At 43.8% G+C, this 25,561-nt stretch overlaps 1 protein-coding gene across 2 annotated transcripts in view; it reads right to left on the reverse strand.

Moving 5' to 3' along the window:
* Window positions 1–25,561, reverse strand: part of VPS41 (VPS41 subunit of HOPS complex) — a 121,513-nt gene that overhangs the window by 10,785 nt on the left and 85,167 nt on the right. The window contains exons 17-25 of one of the 2 annotated variants that reach the window (XM_079947532.1): window positions 24,780–24,872; window positions 22,617–22,744; window positions 20,049–20,193; window positions 18,682–18,723; window positions 18,509–18,559; window positions 15,214–15,351; window positions 13,705–13,759; window positions 11,830–11,970; window positions 10,345–10,481 (exon numbers count right to left, since the gene is read on the reverse strand). In XM_079947532.1, the coding sequence (XP_079803658.1) occupies window positions 10,345–10,481; window positions 11,830–11,970; window positions 13,705–13,759; window positions 15,214–15,351; window positions 18,509–18,559; window positions 18,682–18,723; window positions 20,049–20,193; window positions 22,617–22,744; window positions 24,780–24,872 (930 nt within the window). Of the gene's footprint in view, window positions 1–10,344; window positions 10,482–11,829; window positions 11,971–13,700; window positions 13,760–15,213; window positions 15,352–18,508; window positions 18,560–18,681; window positions 18,724–20,048; window positions 20,194–22,616; window positions 22,745–24,779; window positions 24,873–25,561 lie in introns of both variants that reach the window. The other variant, XM_079947533.1, reaches the window with a different exon arrangement.

Consider the following 25,561-nt stretch of genomic DNA (forward strand, 5'->3'; position numbering starts at 1 on the left):
GTAGAATAAGCATCCTGAAATTGGGTGGTAACCACAAGATAAAACACACACGCACACACACCTTTCCCTTCTGTCAGCAAAATTGCCAGCTTGGAATTCAGCAACAGAAAGGGCAGAACTAGGCAGGAGAGCCAGGGTTAGAGAAGAAGATGGGGGCTTGGAGGCTGTGTGGATACCCCCAGTTGATTTGGGAAGCAGAGCCGAGATGGAGAGAGATGCAAAATTTAACTTGACCTGGTACTGAAAAATCCTAGAACTGACCCTGGGTAAATGGCCAATTTTTTTGTTTTTGTTTTTAATCTATATGTGAAAGCAAAATATTGATTTCGCCCATAAGCTTTCCAAAGCACAGCTGCTGAAAATACAGGATACTTCATATATATATATTTGTCAGGAGTCGAAATTAGGAAATTACTGTTTTATTGCCTAAATTTCAATGTAATCTTGCTCATTCTGGCAGGCTTGTCAGAGTTCCGATTGTGATTTAATTATAATAAGAAAACACTGCCAGTGGAACAGCAATTTATTCTCTTCCAGCTAAACACTGCTCCCAGGCATGTGTCACTTTTGATGCACGAGTGCCTCCACTTTAAGAGAATGCACAATTTTATGGCTATATAAATTAGACTGCAGCTGTCAGTAGTGTACTTTATTTATGATTTAATATTCATCTCATTGAAGAGCGAGATATAAACTACAAGCACTTTTAGAATGCAGCTTTAACTTACTTTCTATTTAATTCCAGACAGACAACTCTGTCTTGCCCTGCCATGAATACTGGAACGCCTTCAACTCATAGCACTGCCATCATTATTAGGCGGGCTTAAATCATTCCCACCAAAGATGACAACGGCATTGCTAAATTCAGAGATCTTCATGCTACTTTTCTAAACACAGTGGTGAGCCCCTGGGGCACAGGGCTTAAAGCAAAACAGGCCTGGGTAACAATATCACCTGGACCATAGCTGTGATTTGGAATTACATTAATCATCTCTGCATTGGGCCTGCCATTGTTCCATGTCTTTATAAATGACTTGGATGAAGGAATTGAGGGGATGCTCATCAAATTTGCAGGTGACACCAAACTGGGAGGGGAGGACAATGCTGCAGAAGACAGAATCGGGATTCAAGATGACCGTAACAGTTTGGGCCCAAAATAACAAAATGAGCTTTAATAGGGAGAAATGTAAGGCTCTGCGCTTTGGCAGGAAGAACCAGATGCACAAATATAAGATGGTTACAAAAAAGGAGATTCCAACAAAACACCAAGAGGAACTTTCTGGTGGTAAGCGTTGTTTGACAGTGGAACAGACTCCCTCAGGAGGTGGTGGAGGTTTTTAAGCAGAGGTTGGGGGGACATCTCAGTGTTTATCAGGGCTCCTTTCCACACTGTATTTTTTTACAAACAGTGCAATGTGTACATGTAAAAACACCGCATATGCATATGAGGAAAAACAAGCTGACAAATTAGTATACTATACAGATACAGTGGTATCTCAGGTTACAAACGCTTCAGGTTACAGACTCTGCTAACCCAGAAATAGTACCTTGGGTTAAGAACTGCTTCAGGATGAGAACAGAAATTGTGCTCCTGTGGCGCGGCAGCAGCGGGAGGCTCCATTAGCTAAAGTGGTGCTTCAGGTTAAGACCAGTTTCAGGTTAAGAACGGACCTCCAGAACAAATTAAGTTCTTAACTCAAGGTACCACTGTACACAAACTGGGAGCCCTAACTAGCCTTGGCTCCTCGCTGCACAAAACCTCCCAGGTTCAATCCCTGGCGTCGCCAGTTAAAAGGAATCAGGGGCAGCCAGAGATTCTGGGAAGTTGCTGGGCTAGATGGACCTGGTATAAGGAAGCTTCTTGGACATGTGGCAATGCATTTGCTGCTGCATAATGCAAGTAACAGCCCCTAAAGAAGAAACGTGGCATGCAAGCATACATCAGGGGTAGCGCAGGTGTATTGTAAGGGGAGACCTGTGTGACTTTCAGCTGCTCTGTCCAACTCACCAACTCACCCCAGAAATCCTCAGAAGGCTTGCTACCTTCCATCACAAGGGAATATCAAGAATGACTGGGGGGGGGGGTGTCCTGAAAAAACCCTGTGCTGTGTTCCTTTGAATATAGGTGCAAGTCTTTTTGAATGTGACTGTGTTGCTCAAAGCCACTTTGAGAGACTAGTGGATTTACAGAGCAGGGTGAGCATTCTAAATAAAACAGACCATTTTCAGGAGGATTGGGGCGAGGAAGAAAATACCCCAATGCCCTGGAATTAAAGATTAAGAAGCGGGGGGAGGGGAGCAGTGCTGAGATCCATTGATGCCCCACCCAAACATGGGACATAATCCACTTGTGCTGCCATCAACTACAAAATAGCACCTGCACAGATTTGGTCCCCATCCTGCTGTCAAGTGGTTGAGAAGAGATGGGATTACCTTTCAGTAGTGGGGCTGACCTTTGACTTAGGTGGGGAAAGTAGCTCTGCCTTGAATTCACAAAGTCGCTACCTCAGCCACAGTAAAAGGTAAAAGGACCCCTGACCATTAGGTCCAGTCGTGGCTGACTCTGGGGTTGCGGCACTCATCTCGCTTTATTGGCCGAGGAAGCCGGCGTGCAGCTTCCAGGTCATGTGGCCAGCATGACTAAGCCGCTTCTGGCGAACCAGAGCAGCACACGGAAACGCCGTTTACCTTCCCGCTGGAGCGGTTCCTATTTATCTACTTGCACTTCGTGCTTTTGAACTGCTAGGTTGGCAGGAGCAGGGACCGAGCAACAGGAGCTCACCCCGTTGCGGGGATTCGAACCGCCAACCTTCTGATAGGCAAGTCCTAGGCTCTGTGGTTTAACCCACAGCGCCACCGGATCTCTAAACTGGGAGGCCACAGAAAGTTTTTGTGAGGTTGTGTTATGAGAATGGTTACGTCACAAAAGTAATAACATCATTAGCATCAAGTATACCCGAAGAAGCGACTCCACCCCCATCATTCTGTCCGGATGCTGAGGTCCAGTGCTGAGTGACTTTTGGCAGTTCCCTCATTGCGAGAAGCAAAGCTACAGGGAACCAGGCAGAGGGCCTTCTCAGTAGTGGCACCCGCCTTGTGGAACACCCTCCCATTAGATGTCAAAGAGATAAACAACTACCGCTTCCGGAGGCGGCGCCTACCGGCAATGGCGGATTCCCTCTAACCGGAGGGAGAAGCTCTGTAGAAATCGGGTCCACCGCTGCAGCGAAGCGGAGGACCCTTAAAAAACCCGCAGGCGGGAGAAGCCTGGGGCCGTGGGACTCAGTGGGCACGCAGAGCGCACCCCGAACTGTCAAAGGAGCTCTGTAAAGAGCTCCGGAGCGGAGCGGGGTTGCGCTGTGCTGGGAGTCGATCGCTACTTCTACGGAGTGAAGCTGCATAGCAGTTGCCGGAGAGCGCTGACCTTTTTCCTGTGAACATCGAATTGAAACATCTACCCGTGAGTAAGACTGGGGGAACTTTGAAAGGATCAAAGGAAAGGACTTAAAGAACTAGCAACTTGACTCTGACTTTGACACTTTGATTCCTGGACTTTGATCTTGAATTTGAACCTGAAATCAGCAAAGTTTAATCAGGAAGCCTGCTTTGCCGACTTGTAGACAGCTTAAAAGCAAGGGACAATGGAGCTGGGAGCCACAGAATTTGAACTTTTATAAAGAGCTAAATCTCATTGCCTGACAGAAGAACCCCCCCAAAAAAGTGGAAAGGGGGGGTTTTGAACCTACCACTCAATCCTTGACTTCGGTCTGCCTTAAGTATCTGAAAGGTCACTTTGAATGCACCGTTTTATGACATTGTAACTATTACAGTAGACCTCTGCAAAAGATTGGTAACTTTTTGGGACTATCTGAGCTTGCAACTGTTGCTATCTGTGTAACATTATTATACCTATGAAGATACTGTTTTATAGTTGTCATCCATGAAACATTTTGCTACTCTGCTCCCCTAGAGGTATCTTGTGTTATAGCTGGGGATTTTCCTTTTTTTTATATAAATATTTATTGAGATTTTTTAAATACAAAATGCAAAAATAATAAACAATATGACATGTATCATAACATATTTTCAAAGCTTCTTTGGACTCCCTCACGTCTCCCGCTCCCACTTACATCATTGTAAAACTTTTTCCAGCAATTTATCATCTTGTTTACATTCTTAAATCTCATTCATTTAATTTAATCTAATAATTCTCCAAAAGGTTTATATTTTCCTCAATCTCACTTATCATCCAAATTACGTCTAATTTAGTGGTGCTCAATTATTTATGGTCTGGCATCCTTCTTAACATTCAACCAAATTACAGTAGCTGGGGATTTTCCACTGCAGCTGCCTTTTTATCATTGCTGAGAAACAATCCTGGGAGCTGTGAGAACTGTGTAAGTGACCTTGACTTCTTGCGGCGCAGGAATGGATCAAGACAAACCACAAGATAAGGCCCAGGAGAAGGCGCAAGAGAAAGCTATAAAATATAAAACTAGACAACAGCAGCAATTGTTGACACAGCAACAACAACATTACAGAAGACCATCTTTAACAGGCCTTTCTGACCCACAAGTCACAGAAAGAGAAGAAGCTAAAGGACCAGGACCAGCAGGATCAGATTCTGCAACACTGGACAAGATTCTCTCTGCTCTACAAAATCTGTCAACCAAGATAGACTTAAATACCTCAACTATTAAAGACCTTGGACAAAAAGTGAATGACGTGGGGCAGAAAGTGAACTCTAATACCCAGGCAATTGACAGGCTACTGCAGGAATCCAAGGAGACTAAACAGACAGCAGAGGAAGCGAAAGAGAGGATCTTGGCAGTAGAGGAAAAAATACCGCCAATTAATAGAAAACTGGATGACTACAAGGCACAATTTTCTTTGACTGAACTTAAGGAAAAGCAGGCCAACTTGAGAATAAGAGCAGTCCCGGAAACAGAGGAAGGAGAATTAATAGAGTTCCTTACATTGGAATTTGAGACTTTCTGGGGTCTGGACCCTTTCTGGGGTCTGGACCCTGAAGAAATTAAGATAGTGAGTGCTTTTCGACTGGGAAGGGTCAGAAGGAAGAACAAGGCGAGGGACTGCTTGATTTCGTTAAGATCAAAAGAAGAAAGAGATAAAATACTGAGTCTACATTACCAGAAAGCACTTGAGATTGGAAGTGAGAGAATTGAAATTTTTAAAGATATCCCAAAATACCTACTAGATCTTAGAACCAACTACAGTGATTTGGTCGACCTACTAAGAAAGAACAACATCCTCTTCAGGTGGGAATTTCCACAAGGCCTCTCGTTTACATTCAAAGGAAAGAAAATTAAGATAAGATCAAAGGAAGATAAAGTGAGTTTCCTGAAAGATTTTGGTGAAGAACTACGAAAGGAGGCAAGAACAAAAGATTTGGAGGCATTAGGATTGGGACCACCTGACTTGGGCAGGCACCCCCTGGGGTTGGACCGGCCAGAGAAAGAGACACAACCATCAGAGGAAGAACAACTTTTAGGAGCAGTCGGAGGAACGTCATAATAACTACAACATGTCTCTGCAGATGTTAACTTGGAATATTCGGGGTCTAAATTCCCCTAGCAAGAGGAAGAGAATTTTTCACATGTTAAAAAAGGAACAATTGGACTTGATTTGTTTACAAGAAACACATATAACCAGACTCCACAGGAAATTATTGATAAATAAGAGATTAGGCCAAGAATTTATCTCATCGGATAAAGTTAAAAAAAGAGGAGTAGTGATATATGCAAAAGAGAAATTGACACCAAAATTTTTGTTTAAAGATGAACATGGACGATTCATTGCAATTGAAATACAATTATATGGAGAAAAAGTTTTAATAATTGGAGTCTATGCACCTAATGAGGGAAAATCAGACTTTTATAAAAAACTGCATGAGACGTTGCTCGATTATATGGACCAAAACATCATTTTGATGGGAGATATGAATGGAGTTGTGTCAACAAACATGGACAAATCTGAAAGACAGGTAGTTACAAAAGATGGAAGGCTACCAAAGACTTTCTTTGAATTGATAGACAATATGGACTTGATTGACATTTGGAGAACTAAAAACCCCCTAGGTAGAGAGGGGACCTTCTTCTCTGAAGCCAATATGACATGGACAAGAATTGACCAAATTTGGATTACAAGAGGGATGGCACCCAAGATACGGAAAGTGGAAATCTGCCCAAAAGCTTGCTCCGACCATAATCCTGTGAAAATGGACATGAAATTAACACCGATTGGTTCCTTTAGATAGAGAATGAATGACACCTTATTTAGAGACTGTGAAATTATTAAGAAGGCCCAAAAAACTATGAAAGATTATTTTGAAATAAACCTGAAGACAACTGTAGAAAAAAGAATAATCTGGGACGCGAGTAAGGCGGTCATGAGAGGTTTTTTGATCCAACAAAATACCTTAAAGAGGAGACTTCAAGAAGAAAGAAAATGAAAGATTTTGGAGAAAATTGGAGATGGAGAGAAGAGGCTAAGGACTAAACCAAAGTCACAGGAGATCCTGCGAGAAATCAAATTATATCAGGCACAATATTTGAAATTGGTTAATCAGGACATAGAATGGAAGATTAAACAAATGAGACAAAGAACTTTTGAATCAGCTAATAAGTGTGGAAAGCTGCTAGCATGGCAGCTGAAGAAAAGACAAAAACTAAACACTGTGACAAATCTTGAAGTAAGTGGAAGGAATGTACAAAACCCACAGGAGATTAAAGACTGTTTCCAGAGATATTTTAAACAATTGTACGCACAAGGGCCACAAAATGAGACCAGGATTGACGAATTTTTAGAAACAAATGGATTACAAAATATTTCACAAGAGAACAAACTAATATTGAATGGAAAAATTTCTGAACAGGAGGTTGAAGGTGCCATTAAGAATCTGCAACTTGGCAAGTCTCCAGGCACAGACGGGCTTTCCTCCAAATATTATAAAGTGATGAAAGACTATTTAATTCAACCATTAATGGAGGTCTGCAACGAAATTATGGAGGGGAAAAGAGCGCCGGAGTCGTGGAAAGATGCTTATATCACTCTTATACCGAAAAATGAAGTGGAAAAGACACAGCTTAAGAACTACCGCCCCATATCCCTACTTAACGTGGATTACAAAATTTTTGCAGACATATTAGCTAAAAGATTAAAAAAAGTTTTGGCAGGAATTATACATAAAGATCAAGCAGGCTTTCTCCCAGGTAGACATATGTCAAATAACACAAGGAACTTATTTGATATTTTGGAAAAATTACAAGTTAATATCAATACAAAAGCAGTATTGATATTTATAGATGCTGAGAAAGCCTTTGATAACATCTCTTGGAGTTTTATGAAGAAAAATCTGCAAGGGATGGGGGTGGGAGAAAGGTTTGGAAACGGTATAGAGGCGATCTACTCGGAACAAAAGGCAAAGTTAATTGTGAACAATGCGGTTACAGAAGAAGTTAAGATAGAGAAAGGGACACGACAAGGCTGCCCAATCTCCCCTCTACTTTTTATTTCAGTCCTGGAGATATTGCTGAATATGATTAGAAGGGACCAACAGATTCAGGGTATACAGGTCGGAGTGAAACATTATAAATTAAAAGCCTATGCAGATGACCTAGTTTTGACATTACAGGAGCCAATCCCTAGTACTAGAAGAGCTTTGGAACTAATACAAGAGTTTGGTCAGGTGGCAGGGTTTAAACTTAATAAATTAAAAACTATGGTTTTAGAGAAGAATTTAACACAAATGGAGAAAGACAGGTTTCAGAGAGAAACAGGTTTAACAGTAGTGAAAAAAACAAAATACCTAGGGGTGAACATGACTTCAAAGAATGTTAACTTATTTAAAGATAATTATGAAAAATGTTGGTCTGAAGTGAAAAAAGATCTTGAGATATGGACAAATTTAAAGTTATCCTTACTGGGTAGAATAAAGGTAAAGGTACCCCTGCCCGTACGGGCCAGTCTTGCCAGACTCTGGGGTTGGTGCGCCCATCTCACTCAAGAGGCCGGGGGCCAGCGCTGTCCGGAGACACTTCCGGGTCACGTGGCCAGCGTGACATCGCTGCTCTGGCCAGAGCCAGAGCCGCACACGGAAACGCCGTTTACCTTCCCGCTAGTAAGCGGTCCCTATTTATCTACTTGCACCCGGGGGTGCTTTCGAACTGCTAGGTTGGCAGGCGCTGGGACCGAACGACGGGAGCGCACCCCGCCGCAGGGATTCGAACCACCGACCTTTCGATCGGCAAGCCCTAGGCACTGAGGCTTTTACCCACAGCGCCACCTGCGTCCCTACTGGGTAGAATAGCAGTCATCAAAATGAATGTATTGCCAAGACTATTGTTTTTGTTTCAATCGTTACAGATAATTGACAAGATGGACTGTTTCAAGAAGTGGCAAAAAGAAATTTCTAGATTTGTCTGGCAGGGCAAAAAGCCCAGGATTAAATACAAAATTCTTACTGATGTGAAAGAGAGAGGGGGGTTTGCCCTGCCGGACTTCAAACTATATTATGAGGCGGCAGCTTTTTGCTGGCTGAAGGAATGGCTACTTCTTGAGAACACAGACATTCTTGATTTGGAAGGATATGATAATGCTTTCGGATGGCATGCATATTTGTGGTATGGTAAGGATAAAGTACAAAGGTCGTTCAAAAACCATATTGTCAGAAAAGTGTTGTTTAATGTCTGGGTCAGATATAAAGATTTTCTGGAGAATAAAACCCCAAGGTGGCTTTCTCCAATGGAGGCTAAGGCCTTGAAAAAACTTAACATGGAAACTAACTGGCCAAAATACTGGGAAATTTTGGAGCAAGAGGGAGACAAATTGAAATTGCAGAGCTATGAGAAACTTAAAGATAAGGTGCGTGATTGGTTACATTATTTTCAAGTAAGAGAGGCCTATAATTTGGACAGGAAAATTGGCTTCCAGGTGGAAAAATCGAAGCTAGAAACAGAATTGTTAGAACCCAGTGTCAAGGTATTGTCGAGAATGTATAACTTGCTGCTGAAATGGAATACTGAGGATGAAACGGTTAAATCCGCTATGATAAAATGGGCACAAGACATTGGTCATAACATCATGTTCACTGACTGGGAACGGTTGTGGACCACTGGTTTGAAATTTACGGCATGCAGTGCCATAAGAGAGAATATTATGAAAATGATTTACAGGTGGTACATGACCCCAGTCAAGCTAGCAAAAATCTATCATCTGCCTGATAATAAATGTTGGAAATGTAAAGAAACGGAAGCAACTTTCTTTCACCTTTGGTGGGCCTGCCCGAGGATTAAGGCTTTCTGGGAAATGATATATAATGAACTGAAAAAAGTATTTAAATATACTTTTCTAAAGAAACCAGAGGCCTTTCTCCTGGGTATGGTTGGCCAATTGGTGTCAAAGAAGGATAGAACGTTTTTTATGTATGCTACAGCAGCAGCAAGAATACTCATCGCAAAACACTGGAAGACACAAGATCTACCCACCCTGGAAGAGTGGCAGATACAAGTAATAGACTATATGGAACTGGCAGAAATGACCGGCAGAATCCGAGATCAAGGAGAAGAGTTGGTGGAAGAAGATTGGAAGAAGTTTAAAGTTTATCTACAAAATTACTGTAAAATTTATGAGTACTAAGGGCAGTGTAAATGAAATGATGAAGTTCTAGCGATTAAGATAAGAGTACAAAGGGAAAGATAAAGGATGAAAATGAATATGAATGAGCTTGCTGAAAAAACTTTTAAAGTGGAATACAAGAAGGGAAGGTGGGAGGAAGTAAGGAAAATAAGGTTTGGAAGATTATTAAAATGAACCAGAGTTTTCTTTTTAATTTTTTAGTAATAGGTTGAATCTTTTTTATGTTTTCTTTTTTTTTCTTTATGATTTTTGATGTTGTTTGTATTTTTGATGTTTATTGTTTGTTGTCTTTTTATCTTTTGTAAAACTTAATAAATATCATTTTAAAAAAGAGAGAGAGAGAGATAAACAACTACCTAACATTTAGAAGACATCTGAAGGCAGCCCTGTTCAGGGAAATATTTAATGTGTGACATTTTAATGTATTTTTCATCTTTGTTGGAAGCCGCCCAGAGTGGCTGGGGAAACCCAGCCAGATGGCCGGGGTACAAATAATAAATTATTATTATTATTATTATTAAAAATAAAAAATGGTAGTAACTGTTCAGCATTACTGAACAAGAAGCCTTTATAGCATGATTATTCTTTTACCAGTATTCTATTCCTTTAAAATTACTGATCCCCCTCTATTCTTCATGCCTGATGGTGGAATGAGAAGAATGGACACTGAAAAGCAGTAACAGTTACCTGTAAATTATAATCCTGAAGAATTTTTACCAGTGAATCTCTCAGGTTTGGAATCTCCATCCCTTCCTTAATGCGGTGGATCAGGAGGATGGGGTCAACGTGGGTCCCAATGTTATTTAACAAGCCGGTAATAAAAGCTGTAGAAACACAAATGGGGGGGGGGGGTGTAATCTGAAACTTAAGCATAATGTTGAACTGCTTTTTTGAGACAGGCCTAGTCTCTTAACTGCATGTATTGCTCTCTAAAAAAAGAAAAGAAAAAGAAAACCGTATGCTGGCACATGTAAAGTGGGAGAGATCTCACTAGCAAGAGGCCAAGTTTCCAAATTTACATTTTATAAAGCTACGCATAGAAATAAAGGTTGCATACCATATAAACAAGCTGCAATAAACTTGAGATATTCTACTGAACTATTCCTTGGGTCTACAGACATCAGTAACAGGGCCTCATTTTACTTGTGTATTATCTTTGTGGCAGACAATTATGTTGACAACCTTCCTGCCTCCTCTTTCCATCAGACCTTTCCACGCTACACCCCTAAATTCACACAGGGCTCTGCATTTCACACACCACCTGATCTTCACACTTTCCAACATTGCCATTGCCTCTTTCCTTGTGATGCTTCCCCCCGTCTCCCTTTTTATAAGTATCCACTTTCTTCTACATCATCTTTGATTCCTCCAGATCACTATTTCTCAGTCCACGGCTCCTCTGCCTCCACCTTCAGCGATCCTATCTAGATCCTGTTGCTGAGCTTTCCTACCTCATCCACTTTTTCATAAAAAACCTCTTTCTTCTCAGCTTCCATCTGCCTTCACACAGGCCCTTCTGTTCCTAGATGCTGTGGGGTGAATTCACTGCCTTGCCCCCCCCCCCAGCCACAATGGCCTTTCATGTTCCTCACGGTAGCTGGACTGTTTGTGAACACTCTTGCTGATTACAATGCCATTCCATCACAGCAGCTCAGCCAAGGCATCACACCTGCGGACAGGTGCCCATGGCAGGCCTATTCTATCTTTTTTGCCTTTTCATTTAAAACAATACTTATTTTAAGAAATATAAAGATGTGTAATAATCACATAAAGTACAACTTTTGAAGACCTTTGCAGTGAAGATGCAGAGATAGAAAAACATGCTAGCATTTCATCCAATTTGTCGGCCAACAGCACATGTGCCAACAGCTGTGGAATAATGTAATTACTTAGGCTTATCAGTGCCAGCAGCTGCAGAATGCCAGGACATTTCCTCCCTCAGTACGTTGTAATACTCCAATTATTACGTTGCAATTTAGACTTCTGCCCCATGCAAGCTGGCATTAATCCCAAATCAATCTGACTACACTGTTTTTCTTTTGTAGAGGGATGAATTATATTCTTTCACTGCCTCACACTTAATTAAAATCTCTCTCTCTCCCTCTCTCTCTCTCTCTCTCTCTCTCTCACACACACACAGTAAATTAACTGAGCAAGGACTACTCTGCTTACGTGGTTTGTCAATGGAGTACAAGATGAGATCTTCCCACAGTTCTGCATCATCTTGCTCCTTAGCAAATTCAATAGCCTTATCCACATCATATAATTCCTCCATGATCATCTTCAGAGCACTTCGACTATTGCCCATTCTGCCTAAAATGACAAAGGAAACCAGGAATTGTGAAAGAACAGCCTACCGCCACCAAGCTAAGTTAGGCCTCAGGGTTAAGGGGAAACAACATCCTCTGTTATATTGTCTAAAACCTTCTCCACTTACGGCTTATATTTTAATAACACGAATGATAAATTACCGTATTTTTCGCTCTATTGGACGCAGTTTTTCCCCTCCAAAAATTGAGGGGAAATGTGTGTGCGTCCTATGGAGCGAATGCAGGCTTCTCCAGCAGGGAGAGGCTGCACGGGGCTATGGCTTCTTTAGCCCTGCGCAGCGTCTCCCGGCAAGGAGAGGCTGCACGGGGCTAAAGGGGAAGCCAAAGCAGCGAGCGGGATCCATCCCGCCCCCTGCCTTGGCTTGCTCCATAGCTGCGCGCAACCCCTCCGGCAGTGAGAGGTTGTGTGCAGCCTGTATGCTGCTCTTTGGGGCTGGGTGGAAAATATTTTTTTCCTTGATTTCCCCCCCTAAAAACTGGGTGCGCCCTATGGTCCGGTGCGCCCTATGGTGTGAAAAATACGGTAAATTAAATTAAATAAATTACATTAAAGCAATATATTTGAATCCCATTGAAATACATGGGTCCTGTGTATTGCTGAACTGAGCTACATCTGTGATTGTGTCCAGAGATGCAGGTTCATCCTACAACTAAAGCCAGACTTTTTTTGGGTGGGGAGAACAGACTAAGGTTGCAATCCTATACAGACGTACTGGGAAATCAGCTCCACTGAAGTCAATGGGACACGAGAAAACATGCATAGGATTGAGCTGGGAAGCTCAGTATGCACCAACAAGGTACAGCACAGACCATTTCAGAATCAGGATGTGCCCCTGCAAGGTTTTAACCTGAACTGCCCTGCAGGACAAAAGGACCCCAGACAAGGTCATGCTCAGCAGCATCTCCTTAACAGCCATGGCCATCATTGAGCAGCAAGGACAGGCACATACATGGCATTGGTGGCAAGAAATCATGGAACTGAAGGGTTAGAAAGGATCCCCAGGGGTCATCTCAACTAGGGCCAGGGCCTTTTCAGCACTGGCCCCGACTTGGTGGAACGCTCTGTCACAAGAGACTAGGGCCCTGCGGGACTTGATATCTTTCCGCAGAGCTGTTCTGCCTGGCCTGTGGTTTGGACTCAGTCTGACCCTTATGTTTCCCTCCCCTTATGGTTTGGATCTATGGGCTATTATTAAAATGAGGCTGCATTTTAAATTGTATTTTTAACCTGTATTTTAAATTGTTTCCCCCCTCTCTATTATGTTTTTATTGTAATTTTACTGGTGTTAGCCACCCTGAGCCTGGCTCTGGCCAGGGAGGGCTGCGTATAAATAAAATAAATTATTATTATTATTATTATTATTATTATTATTATTATTATTATTTAGTCCAACCCCCTGAAATGCAGGAATCTCAACTTCTTTCCATGCAGAGATCTGACACAGGCTTAAGAATCTGCATTTTTCAAAACCAGGACTTTTATGTCTGGGTTGATAGATGGTACCTAGAGCTTACACCAGTATGGGATCATAATATTGGCTTTAATATCTCAGGGGTTGGGGGGGGGGTTAAGACACTTTGCCTGGTCATGAGCTTTTAGGATCAGCAGGGATACAATGTAAGAACCTGGTCCGAGAAATACTGAGTTGAGGATGTCACCTTTTAATAAAAACAAAACCACCAGGTCATTGCTATTAATCAAAATGCAGCTACTTACTCAAAAGATAAACTGTCTCTTCTACAAAGTTCCTTTGTTGACAGATTTCAAGAGCCTGGGATTTCAAAAGGAGAAAATTAATATGACCACAACTTAAGTTATCAACTAGCCTGTCTCTGCTGTAAATTAGCAGCACAGCCCTTGTACCTGTTTACTCAGAAATAAGTCGCACCGAGTCCAGTGGAATAACAGCCGAAAAATATCACCAGTGCTCCCAAAGTACTTTTCTATAAAGGCACATAATTCATGTAACAGAAATGGTAAATATTTATAAAAATCTGGACTAAGAATAAAAGAAAAATAATTACAGCCAACACTTGCTTGAGTTTCTTAAAGAGCAACACTACCAAAGAATGAAACAAACCTCTAAGTCATGCATTGTTCCCCAAATAAAGGTTTTCTAAAGTATATTTCGTAACTACAGAATATCCTGAATTCTTTTTTATCAAGCTCCATGTACAGAAGCTAATGCTTGCCTTCCTAAATGTGGAAAGGAAATCTGACACCCCACAGTTTAATGCTAGTCTGTGCAGCATAATTGAGCCAGACGCTCTCTATCCCTTGTATGCCTCAAGAGGCTGCTATGGAAATGAAATAGGATGGCCACCATGTATGAGCTTCTTGGGCAAAGGGGCTGCATGCCTACGTGATTAATTACCGGGGCTATAGCTCAGTGGCAGAGCTTTCGTTCTGCATGCTGAAAGGCCACAGGTTCAATCCCTGCCATCTCCAGACTGTCCCCTGCCTGAAGGCCTGCAGAACAAATGCCAAGCATTGTGTTTCTCAAACCCTGAGTCCCCAGCTGCTGTTGGACTACAGTTCCCATCATCCCTGACCACTGGTCCTGATAACTAAGGATGATGGGAGTTGTAGTCCAACAGCAGCTGGAGAGCCAGGGTTTGAGAAACACCGCATGTAGACAATACTGAACTGGAAAGGCCAATGGTCTGACTTGGGGTGAGGCTCCTGGGTTGTCCCTACAATAATAAACATGTCCCTTGCCCAGACAGATTAATTGCTGTATTTCGTCAACATTTCATTGCACGCTCACACAACAAACACCTCAGTCATAATTGAAACAAAAACATCTGGCGGAGTGAACAAAAAGGGGGGGGGTGTTAAATATTAAAAACTCAAATAATATTTAAATTAAGAACAGGATAAAAAACATGTCTGAGTCATCATGGTACTTAAAGTCAAGATCTAAACCAATGTGGTTTTCATGCTTTCCAGCAGATGGCAGCATAACACACAGAGTAGCCAGAATAAGTCGGGTCACAATTGCAAACTGAAAAGCCACACTTTGGTAACAGTTTTGTTGAGCTCAACTAAAATGTGACAAAGACATGGGTGGGTGGGATGGGGGAACCTTGCAATTGGAAAAAGAAGAAGGAAAAGAAAAGGAGAAAAAGAACTCCCCCAAACCCACTGCTAAATAGCCAACAGCTTCTATATTTATCAAAGAAAATAGAGAGGGGGAAAAGATACATTTAAAGGATTTTTCCTCACCTTTTCTAAAGGGCAATGAGTGCTGTCTCTGAGAAATGGAAGTAAATTTGGCCGGTCATATTCAGCATACAGACTGATCTGTTTCTCATGGTACTTTTGTCCTTTGTGGTGGTCTCTCTTGAACAGCTTGTGCAAGTACTACAAAGTCAACCCGAAGAACGAAAAAACAGAAACATCCATGATATGGCCGTAGTACAAAACAGGCACTCCGGACTAATCTTAACACCTGACCCAAGACCTGCAGCTCCAGAAGCTCAATTCCCCAAGGAAACGGAGTAAAATACTACTGCATCCAGATGTTACAGACCCCTCTACCTTTGCTGACCGAGACCAACATGGGGAATGATGGTGTGTTTGTGGTGGGGGGAGATTGCATCAAATTATCCATAGTGGGAAAGAGCTGCTTAACTTTCCCCAGCCCTAGCAATTCTTTTCACAAATAACCTCACTCCAGGCACTACTTTATTCCTCTGAAATCTAGCTGCAAATGCAGCTTGAACGCTGGATTCAAGAGGTTGCTCGTCTCCAACTCCCATCAGCCCCCAGCCAGCACAGCCAATGGCCAGAGGAGATGGGAGCAGTTGGCATTTGAAAGGGAGAATCAGTGGAGGATAGCTAAACACGCCTCTCACCCTGGTCCAGGAAAGGCTCTGTAGCCTGATTATCTCAGCAAACCTGGGTCTGGAACCATGCAAAGCTCATCTTGTCTGCCCTCTCGTCCTAAGCCACAGAAGACAGCTTGAAGTGGTAGGTCTTACAATACTCTTGAAAGGCGCTCAGGCTAGGATGTGGCTGACTATATCCAGAGACTGGGAAGGAGCAGCCTCCGAAAATATTTCACTTTGCAACAGTGATGCCTTAACACCTGTTGCTGATGCACAGGCGTGTCCTTGGTATATATTGGGGGCTATAACAGAACATGGGACGCAGGTGGCGCTGTGGGTTAAAGCCTCAGCGCCTAGGGCTTGCCGATTGAAAGGTCGGCGGTTCGAATCCCTGCGGCGGGGTGCGCTCCCGCTGCTCGGTCCCAGCGCCTGCCAACCTAGCAGTTCGAAAGCACCCCCGGGTGCAAGTAGATAAATAGGGACCGCTTACCAGCGGGAAGGTAAACGGCGTTTCCGTGTGCGGCTCTGGCTCGCCAGAGCAGCGATGTCACGCTGGCCACGTGACCCGGAAGTGTCTCCGGACAGCGCTGGCCCCTGGCCTCTTGAGTGAGATGGGCGCACAACCCCAGAGTCTGTCAAGACTGGCCCGTACGGGCAGGGGTACCTTTACCTTTACCTATAACAGAACACACACAGGGAAGGAGGGAGTCTTTTTGCTAGGCTAGTCCTGAAGTGTTTTGGATTCATACAGTGATAAATCTGACTTCTCTTGGGAGCACAGACAGCTGTTTTACTACAGAGCAGGGTGGTCCAACATGTGGCCCAGGAGCCGCATTCTGCCCTCAAGGCCTTTGGGGGGGGGCTGCCCTGGGCAACATTTGATCCCCAGGCCCCCACAACTCTTGCGCTGCCTTCCCAAAGCCAGGTAAGAGAGGTGGTGGGATTTGGGAAGTAGGAGAGAGGCTCTGACAGGGTCCTAGAGTCCTCCAACCTCCTTCCCAAAGCCTAGTTAGCACTTTTCCAGCTTTGAGAAGAGGGAGGGAGGGCTCTAGGACCCTGCCAGAGCCTCACGCCTCCTTCCCAAAGCCTGGTGCCTCACTTATCCTGTTTTGGGAAGGCAGCATGAGTCAAATTACCTTGTGCTTCCTCACCTTCCTGACAAGGTTCTGCATCGAAGTACTCTTGCAGCCCACTTGGTATGAAAAGTTGGGCTGCCCTGCTATAGAGGGCCTAAAAGGTAAAAGGACTCCTGACCATTAGGTCCAGTCGTGACCGACTCTGGAGTTGCAGCGTTCATCTCACTTTACTGGCTGAGGGAGCCAGCGTACAGCTTCCGGGTCATGTGGCCAGCATGACTAAGCCGCTTCTGGCGAACCAGAGCAGCGCATGGAAATGCCGTTTACCTTCCCGCCGGAGCGGTACCTATTTATCTACTTGCACTTTGATGTGCTTTCAAACTGCTAGGTTGGCAAGAGCAGGGACCGAGCAATGGGAGCTCACCCTGTCGCGGGGATTTGAACCGCCGACCTTCTGATTGGCAAGTCCTAGGCTCTGTGATTTAACCCACAGCGCCACCCGCGTCCCTTATAGAGGGCCTAGCGAGCACTAATTTTGTGGGCAAACCATTTATTTTACTCAGTGCGGTTCCTTACTGACGTGACTAATGAAATGTCTCCCTGCAACCAACGTCTTTTGAGTGTCAGTTATGAAAGTATTCTCCCCCATGCCGATTGCAACTGTCAGAGCTGCCTCTAGGTCCCAGCTCACAGAGGACCAACGCTAGGCTGTAGTAATGTACAAAAGTCTTTATTGAAGTTCAGTTTCCATTTCAAAGCCACAGCGTGCAGCCCTACGTCTTAAACCCTAGATCGGCGAAGTCCCGTCTGAGTCTCCTCCCCTATGACACCAGTTTAAGATCCTAGCCCTGCTCCACCTTTTACGCTGCTCTCTCCTCCTCTGGGTCCTCCTGCCCGCTGGGGCATTGCCCTTTCTGGACTCTTCCGACGCTGAGTCGCTTAGCTCCTCCCCCTCCCTCCGGCGGGCTTTAGGACCCGGTTCCCAATCCTCATTCTCTGCTGTCCCGCGCTCCTGTACATTTGAACTTGCCTCTCGCGCCAGCCCAGTGACCTTTCTCCTAACCGTTACAGTACTGTAGTGCTTCCCTCTTCCGGGACACTGGCCGGATCTGACCTCTCCTCCGTTGTCTGACTTTCTGATGGAGGCGTGGTCAGCCCTGCCTTATCTTCTCTCCCTGGTGGGGAATGCACTGGCCCTGATCCTTGGGACTCTTCCCCCCCACTCTGCTCTGGTGGGGAAGCTGGTCCTGATTTCCAGCTACTGCTCTGGGAGTCCCTGCTGCCCCCTTGCTCCTGGGGCATTCCCCTTGGGAACCCCCTACCCCTGGCCACTGGCGCCCCCTTCTGTGAATCTTCCGATTCGCTGGAGAGGCTCATGGAATCCCTCGGTCCACTGTCCTCTTCTCCTACGCTCCCCTCGGATTCTTCCCCTTCGCTCTCCATCTCCTCTCTTCCCTGTGCCTCTGCTCCTGAGCCCCTGACAGCAACCCTTCTGTTGGAAGTGGGAGACCTGTTCAGTTGCCATTGAGTAGAAATATTTATCAGTTCATGCCTCTGATTGCACCAGGAACACACCTGTTGAAATCTGCATGGACACCTTAAACTGCCACTTACCACATGCTGCAATTCGGGCCTGTTTTTTAATTCTTCCACCACTTTATCAATCTAAAACGGAAAAGAGATAAGATACAAAATGATAAGAAAAGTTGGCTTCTGGGCCAAATCTCTTGCTCACAGAGAGGGACAGGAAGTAGCCAGCCAAAACATAGCGAAATGGTTGTACTCACAGAGATCTTGTCTTCATTATCCAAAAGCATGTCAACTGCTTTCTAAAACAAACAAGATGTTCACGGCAGATAAGAGATATGTAAAATCACAATTTAACACAGTTCTATGTACATACATATTTTGAACGAACTTCCTCTGTCTTATGAAAAACAAAAATTGCTATGCAATTTATCGTGTGTGTTGGGAAAGAGACAGCAGGACTGTCGGTGGAAGAACAAGATGCTTGCTGGTTGTATTACAATATGGCTACAAGCCCCGGCGTATGTGGGGCTTCCACAGCCAGCGAAGACAGATGGTGCTTGATGAGAATGCAAAATGCTTTCCGGAATTTGGCTGGCAGTGGAAGAGTGCCACATGTGCTGGATCTATATAGGCATACAGAACACGTATTAAAGGTGAAAGCCATAGCAATGCAAATTCTCTGTGTAAACTCCTATTAAACTAAACGCAATATTTAGTGGCTTTCATCCCAAGGCCTCCTCAAGGCTATGTTCCCCCCTTAGGAAGGGGGGCTGCAGATCTGCACACTCATTATTGCAGTGCTCTTTTCACTGCAGTGAGAAGTGAATGGCTCAACCAGGAAACAGTGATGGGAGTTGTAGTCTACAACATCTAGATACTGCCAGAGTTGGTACTATTTTAAATGCTTACATCTGCCTTAAGACTTGAGAAACAGCTGCTGTCACATAAATGAATGCAGGTTCCAATGCTCAGTGCCTCTGATGCTCCCTGAGCAAAGCTTTTCCAACACTTGAGAGTTTTTGGTCAACTGATCGAAAGCAAAGAGGATTTTTTTCCAGGCACACAACTTTATTTTTTGAACACAGGTTAAAGAATGCAGAGCTTTCACAAGTAGATTAGCCAACAGAAAATTGGGGAAATGGCGAGAATATCTACACTGCATGTGTGATGTGTGCTAAATTAAAACTGTTTCTTCAAACAATTAGCATTTTGGTTCATTAAGTGACATATTTTGGGGAAAAGGTTATAGGGATCTTCAAAAAGGACCTATTTCAAATTTCACAATGTCTGGATTCCTGCTGTTTATATTTGGTTCTCGCACCTAGATTTATTGATGCAAATAACACAAAATATGATTTCCCCAAGGTTATATGACCATTTTCTTTTCCTTAATGTCAAACAATAAAGGTTTTTTTCCCCAAAAGCATTAGGGTAAAAACAAACTCACTGTAAAAAGTTTTTTGTGAAAATATAACCAATTCAGCCATTTGGTGTCAACATTCTCACACATCAGTTTATCCAAAATATGAAGTTCACTTGGTTAAATAATATTTTTTCCTATCTGCTAAAATTCTTACAGCCAAGAGTATATAAAAAACACCCCACCACTTTAAAGCCATCATACCTCTGAATCAAACTCCATTAGCAGAACAATTTTGTCCCTGATGGAGCTGAAAAGATTGTGTTTGTGGATCAGCTGGAAAACATCTTTATGTCTCAGTGTGAGATAAATTTCAAGGGCCTTTCCGTAGCGTTGGTCATAGGTGTACCTGAAAAAGAGGATCATACGTTATGAATAGACCTAGATGTGGGCCTTTTGAAAAAGTCATCCACCAGCACGGAAATCACAGTTTTGCTAAAAGCTCAACACAAATTGCTTAAACATTGGGCCATCATTTAGAATAATGGAAAATACTTTTCTTCCTTATATATATATATGTATTAGAAAAGTAATTGGATGCAATTCTCAGTTCTTCATTGTTCTTGTGTACTGGACACCAATGACCCATAACCCAGGGCCCATCTTCTCATTAAGAAACATTTCAGAGGTTGCCACAAGCTTCACACAAACGGTGAAGAATTGCACTTCAACACAGGGATATTTGTAGGGGTGTATTTCCCTTCATCTAGATATCCTTATAAAGGCTTTCTTTTGGGTAGCAGTGCGGTGGGAACACGATGACCTGGTTCATACGTCACAGTAAACCAAACTATGGCTTCCTGGAACCATGCAAATAAATCTGGGCTGCAGCTCATGGTCAGCAAGGAGAAAGCTTAGCTACAAGACTGGGTTGGGATGACACGCAGAGTCAAACCTTGGCTTAGCTCAGTACAGTATACCAGTATACCTGAAGGAGCGTCTCCACCCCCATTGTTCTGCCCGGACGCTGAGGTCCAGCGCTGAGGGCCTTCTGGTGGTTCCCTCATTGCGAGAAGCAAAGCTACAGGGAACCAGGCAGAGGGCCTTCTCGGTAGTGGCACCCGCCCTGTGGAACGCCCTCCCACCAGATGTCAAAGCGATAAACAACTACCTGACATTCAGAAGACATCTTAAGGCAGCTCTGTTCAGGGAAGTTTGTAATGTGTGACATTTTAGTGTATTTTTGGTTTATGTGGAAGCCGCCCAGAGTGGCTGGGGAAACCCAGCCAGATGGGCGGGGTACAAATAATAATAATAATAATAATAATAATAATAATAATAATAATAATAATAATTATTACAGTACGGGAGTGAAAAAGGCTGGCCAAGAGCAAAATGGCAGCAAGCTTCTCTCTGGGAGCCCAAATGTTCATGTGGTCCCAGTAAGCCACAGTTTGGCTTACCAAAATGTGCGAGCCAGGCCAACGTGAGAGGCGACTGTCAAGTGACTGCACTTGGCCTGAGGACTGGCAGAGATACTCAGAAAGGGGAGAGAACGAAACCATGCTTCCGTGTGTAAAAACAAAATAAAGCAAGAGGGTTCTCCCACTGATTCCATCGCTCAGTGTCCGGCTCCATTGAAAACAGGCGAAGATGCAAAAGGCTCAGGATGCGATCTCAGAGAGAGTGGTGCTCAGGTTGTGAAGAAGGTTGGCAAGGAAGGAGGGATGGATGAGGCAGGTTCTGACAATGACAAGGTGCTCAGCAAAGAGCTGACATGAATGTTAGGGCTTCATGGGTTCTGGTATGAGCTGACTGGCAGTATACATGCCAGTGTTCATGCCCATGGGGTGCCCCATACGGCAGCACCTACCCTTGTTTGCAAGGGGTGCAGAACACCAGCGACACAGGAAAGAAGGTGCAGAAGGTTCTGATTTCTGGGTGCCCCAGTCTGAGACTCTGTCTCTCCCGTACCTTGCAAAACACCCCTTGAATAATACACTCCAAGGCTAATTTCAATTTTAGAAATGGCTTCCTTATGACACATTCTGTTCTGCTTTCCCTAGTGCAACAGATTACACACACACACACACACTCTGTCAGCATCGCCTATGAGCCAGTGCCACCAACTGGACTCATCCACTTCAGCCCCGACTGGGCTAGGCGAGCTGGGTAGCACTTCCAGAGACCACCTTCTGCACAGGAACAGGTCTAAGTGCTGTGGACTCACAGCTTAGAGTTGTGAGCACCGGGTTCACTTCTACAAGAAGACAGTCGTTGCACAGCAGAGTATAGCAGAGCATAAACGACTCGGAGAGCAGCTCTGTAGAATATCTTCTTTATTCTATCTACAAATATTATAATACAAAACTATATACAGAGCTAAATGAGGTCTAAATGAAAAATGCTGAACTGCACTGAGTGTCTGCAGCTGCTCTTAGCAGCAACCTTATCTATACATACGATCTCTCTCTAACACTCAGTCTCTCTCTCTCTCTGACACTCTCACTGACACTTTGATGTGAGGCTGGAGCGGAATAAGTAGAGAGCAGGAACCGCCCCCTCCTCTCTGGAGAATCAGCAGAGAACATCAGCAGATTCTTGGATATGGGAGGGGTGAAATCTCCTCACACACACACAAAAGGATGCAAACCTGCCCAGCCGATGTGAAATAAGGGGTGGGAGAAGCATAAACTAATTCTCTGTAGAGATAAATGTGTAAACCCCTGGCAATCCAAGGAAGGGAACTGTAGTTAAACATGCTCAGTTCTTTAAAGAATAGAAAGTGAAACAATCTCTCAGGGCAGCCGTTCAAACGCATTATAGACTTACAACTCTGCAAGAGTTTTCAGCAAAGTCCTGTTCTGTGGATCTTTCTTCAGATGGTCCACCACTGCTTGGACAATGATTGCATTGTTATAAAGGTTCCCAGGCCACTCCTTAATTAATGTTGCAAAACCCTTGAAATGGGGGAAAAAATCAGTCATCATTCATCAACCGATGCATGAAACTTTAAAAAAAGCAAAGCCATTGCCTAAAAAGTTGAAGATCTTTCCAAGTGGTGAGAATAGCTATACCACTCCCTATTTCTCGGGATTTCAAGTGCTGAAGTGCTATAAAACTCTGTTCACCACACAAGTTGGGTGATACCTATCTATCTGGATCACGAAGTGGTTCCCTTCACCCTCTGGTAAGCTACCTTTAGTAAGTGTTTGGCTGTATTAAACCAAGGTGATTTATGTGCAGGAATATATATAGGAGAGCCTGCTATTGAATAAACGAAAGTGTTTTCCATTCCCCATCCCCTCTATTCTGGGGTGCTTAAATTACTGAGACATTTGACATTTTTCAAATATAGAATCCAGAGAGTATGGAGATGTTACCTTTACTATTATGAATAACGAAGTGGAACTAAATTGTCACACTTTAGAATAATTGAACAGAGGAAGAAAGTAATATTCTGCTTATTTCAATTCTCCCAGAATAGTTATAAGATAATACACTCCCAAGACCATGGAAGAGCAGGTCATTGATTATTCATGCATTTATTTGCTCATTTTACAGTTCCCTTTGTTTTCACTTATCACTGCTGAAGTTTACCTGCAAGTACTTTGGAGACTATTGTGCTGTTTGCGGCGCAAATGCAACACAGCCCTTTTTCATTTAGTAAAACAGATAACTCAACAAATTTATATAAACTGTTGGCTATTTCAGCCTGCAGTCAAACAGCTTCCTGAACACTCCTATGTTTTGCAGTATTCTTCTGTATACTGGATAACACTGTACGGCAGCCTTTGGCAACGCGGTGCCCTCCCTGCACACACTGTTGGCCTACAACAACTCCCATCAGCACTAGCCAGCAAAGGCTGATGGGAGTTGTAGGCCAACAATATCTGGAGGGAACAAGGTTGCTGAAAACTGGTGCAGAATTCAAATTGAATACAGTGGTGCCTCGCAAGACGAAAAGAATCCGTTCCGTGAGTCTCTTCGTCTTGCGGTTTTTTCGTCTTGCGAAGCAAGCCCATTAGCGGCTTAGCGGATCAGCTGATAAGCGGCTTAGCGGATCAGCTGTTAAGCGGCTTAGCGGATCAGCTGTTAAGCGGCTTAGCGGATCAGCTGATAAGCGGCTTAGCGGATCAGCTGATAAGCGGCTTAGCGGATCAGCTGTTAAGTGGCTTAGCGGATCAGCTGATAAGCGGCTTAGCGGCTTAGAAAAAGGGGGGGGGAGGAAAAAACCCCCGCAGGAACTCGCAAGACATTTTCGTCTTGCGAAGCAAGCCCATAGGAAATTCGTTTTGCGAAGCACCTCCAAAACGGAAAACCACTTTCGTCTAGCGGGTTTTCCGTCTTGCGAGGCATTCGTCTTGCGGGGCACCACTGTATGTTGAGTGGGTTCTTTCGCATTTCAAGGTTTTATGACATAAACTGCTCTGGGATTTTTACATGGTTGCATATGAATGAACCAATAAACGGCGTTCTTGCATTTTTATATTGCCTTAGAGTGCAAGTGGTACTGCGTGAAGTAGGAAGGATGGACCATGCAAGGGCTCTTGCCAGCATCCAGACTGCAAAGGTTTTTCTCCTTGCTTAGTGTCATGTGGGATGGGTCACTGACAGTTTTTCAAGGGAGAAATTCTTCATTGGCTGAATGCAGCCCAATGATCTTACACTGCTTTAAGGGTACTCTACGTAGTATAAACACAGCTGCGACGGCATCAAGAATTCTGGGTGAATGTAACGAGAGCAGCAGCTGTGAACCGCACCATTGTGCTATACCAGGAAGCAGAGTGGCAGCTGCTGGCCACATGAAATTATACTGGCTGCTGTGTCCTTTCAAGATCCTTGCCTGGTTCACAGTGCTGACGCTCACTGTTGGTTGTGTGACAGCCATGTATCTTTGTGACAGCTGCTATGCCTCACCCCAATCTCTGCTTCACCACTGCACTGCTAGCTGCTATTCCCTGTCAATGGCATTCAGGGGAGATAATGTGGTACCTCATAGTCGCTCTCCAGAAATTCATGCAGGACCATTTCATAGATAAAAGGCTTCAAGACCGAATCCCGTCTTGGCAAATAGCGGCTAATCGCCTATGAGAGGAAACGGAACAAAAGAGGCTCAAGCCTTGCATTTGAGAGAGAACAAAATTTTGTGAGTGCGTGTGTGACTCCTCAAGTTGCTATTGAAAACTAGAATGCAGTAAAATGCTACCAGCATCAAGACATTCTGAGAGCGTTCTCAACAGAAGTAGCGAAAAATTATACCGGTGACAATTTTGAAAGAGCTGTGCAATAAAATTGATCCCAATTGGTCCAAAGAACACCTAACACATTCAGGTAAATGGGGTTGCATTTAAATGGGGGGGGGGAGGAAAAGAGGGTAGGCTTGACTGAAATCCTAAGGCGTTTTGGGTTTCTTCCTTAAGGAAACTGATCTCATCTCTAGTAAGGGAAGCGATTATACCGGAGAACAAATCTAGAATAGGGCACATGACTCCCTGCTTCCATGCCTATGAATGGGCCCTTGTACAGTTGCTGGGGAGGGATTTTGGACAGAAAAAAAAGCGATGCTTAAGAGGGTAATAGAAAGCAAATAGTATCTTTTGTCCGAAACTGAGCCCAACTATATTCTGACACAGAATGCATTTCCAAAGCAGCATGGAAGGGGTCAATAACTAGATATAACTCCTTTTTTTCAGGGCCTTTTAAGTGATCCAAGTAATTAAAAAAAAAAAAAAAAAGTTAGCAGCAGGAGCAAACTAACTTGCAGCCCAGTCACA

Source organism: Podarcis cretensis (assembly GCF_951804945.1).
Source record: "Podarcis cretensis genome assembly, chromosome: 12".
Taxonomy (NCBI): Eukaryota; Metazoa; Chordata; class Lepidosauria; order Squamata; family Lacertidae; genus Podarcis; species Podarcis cretensis.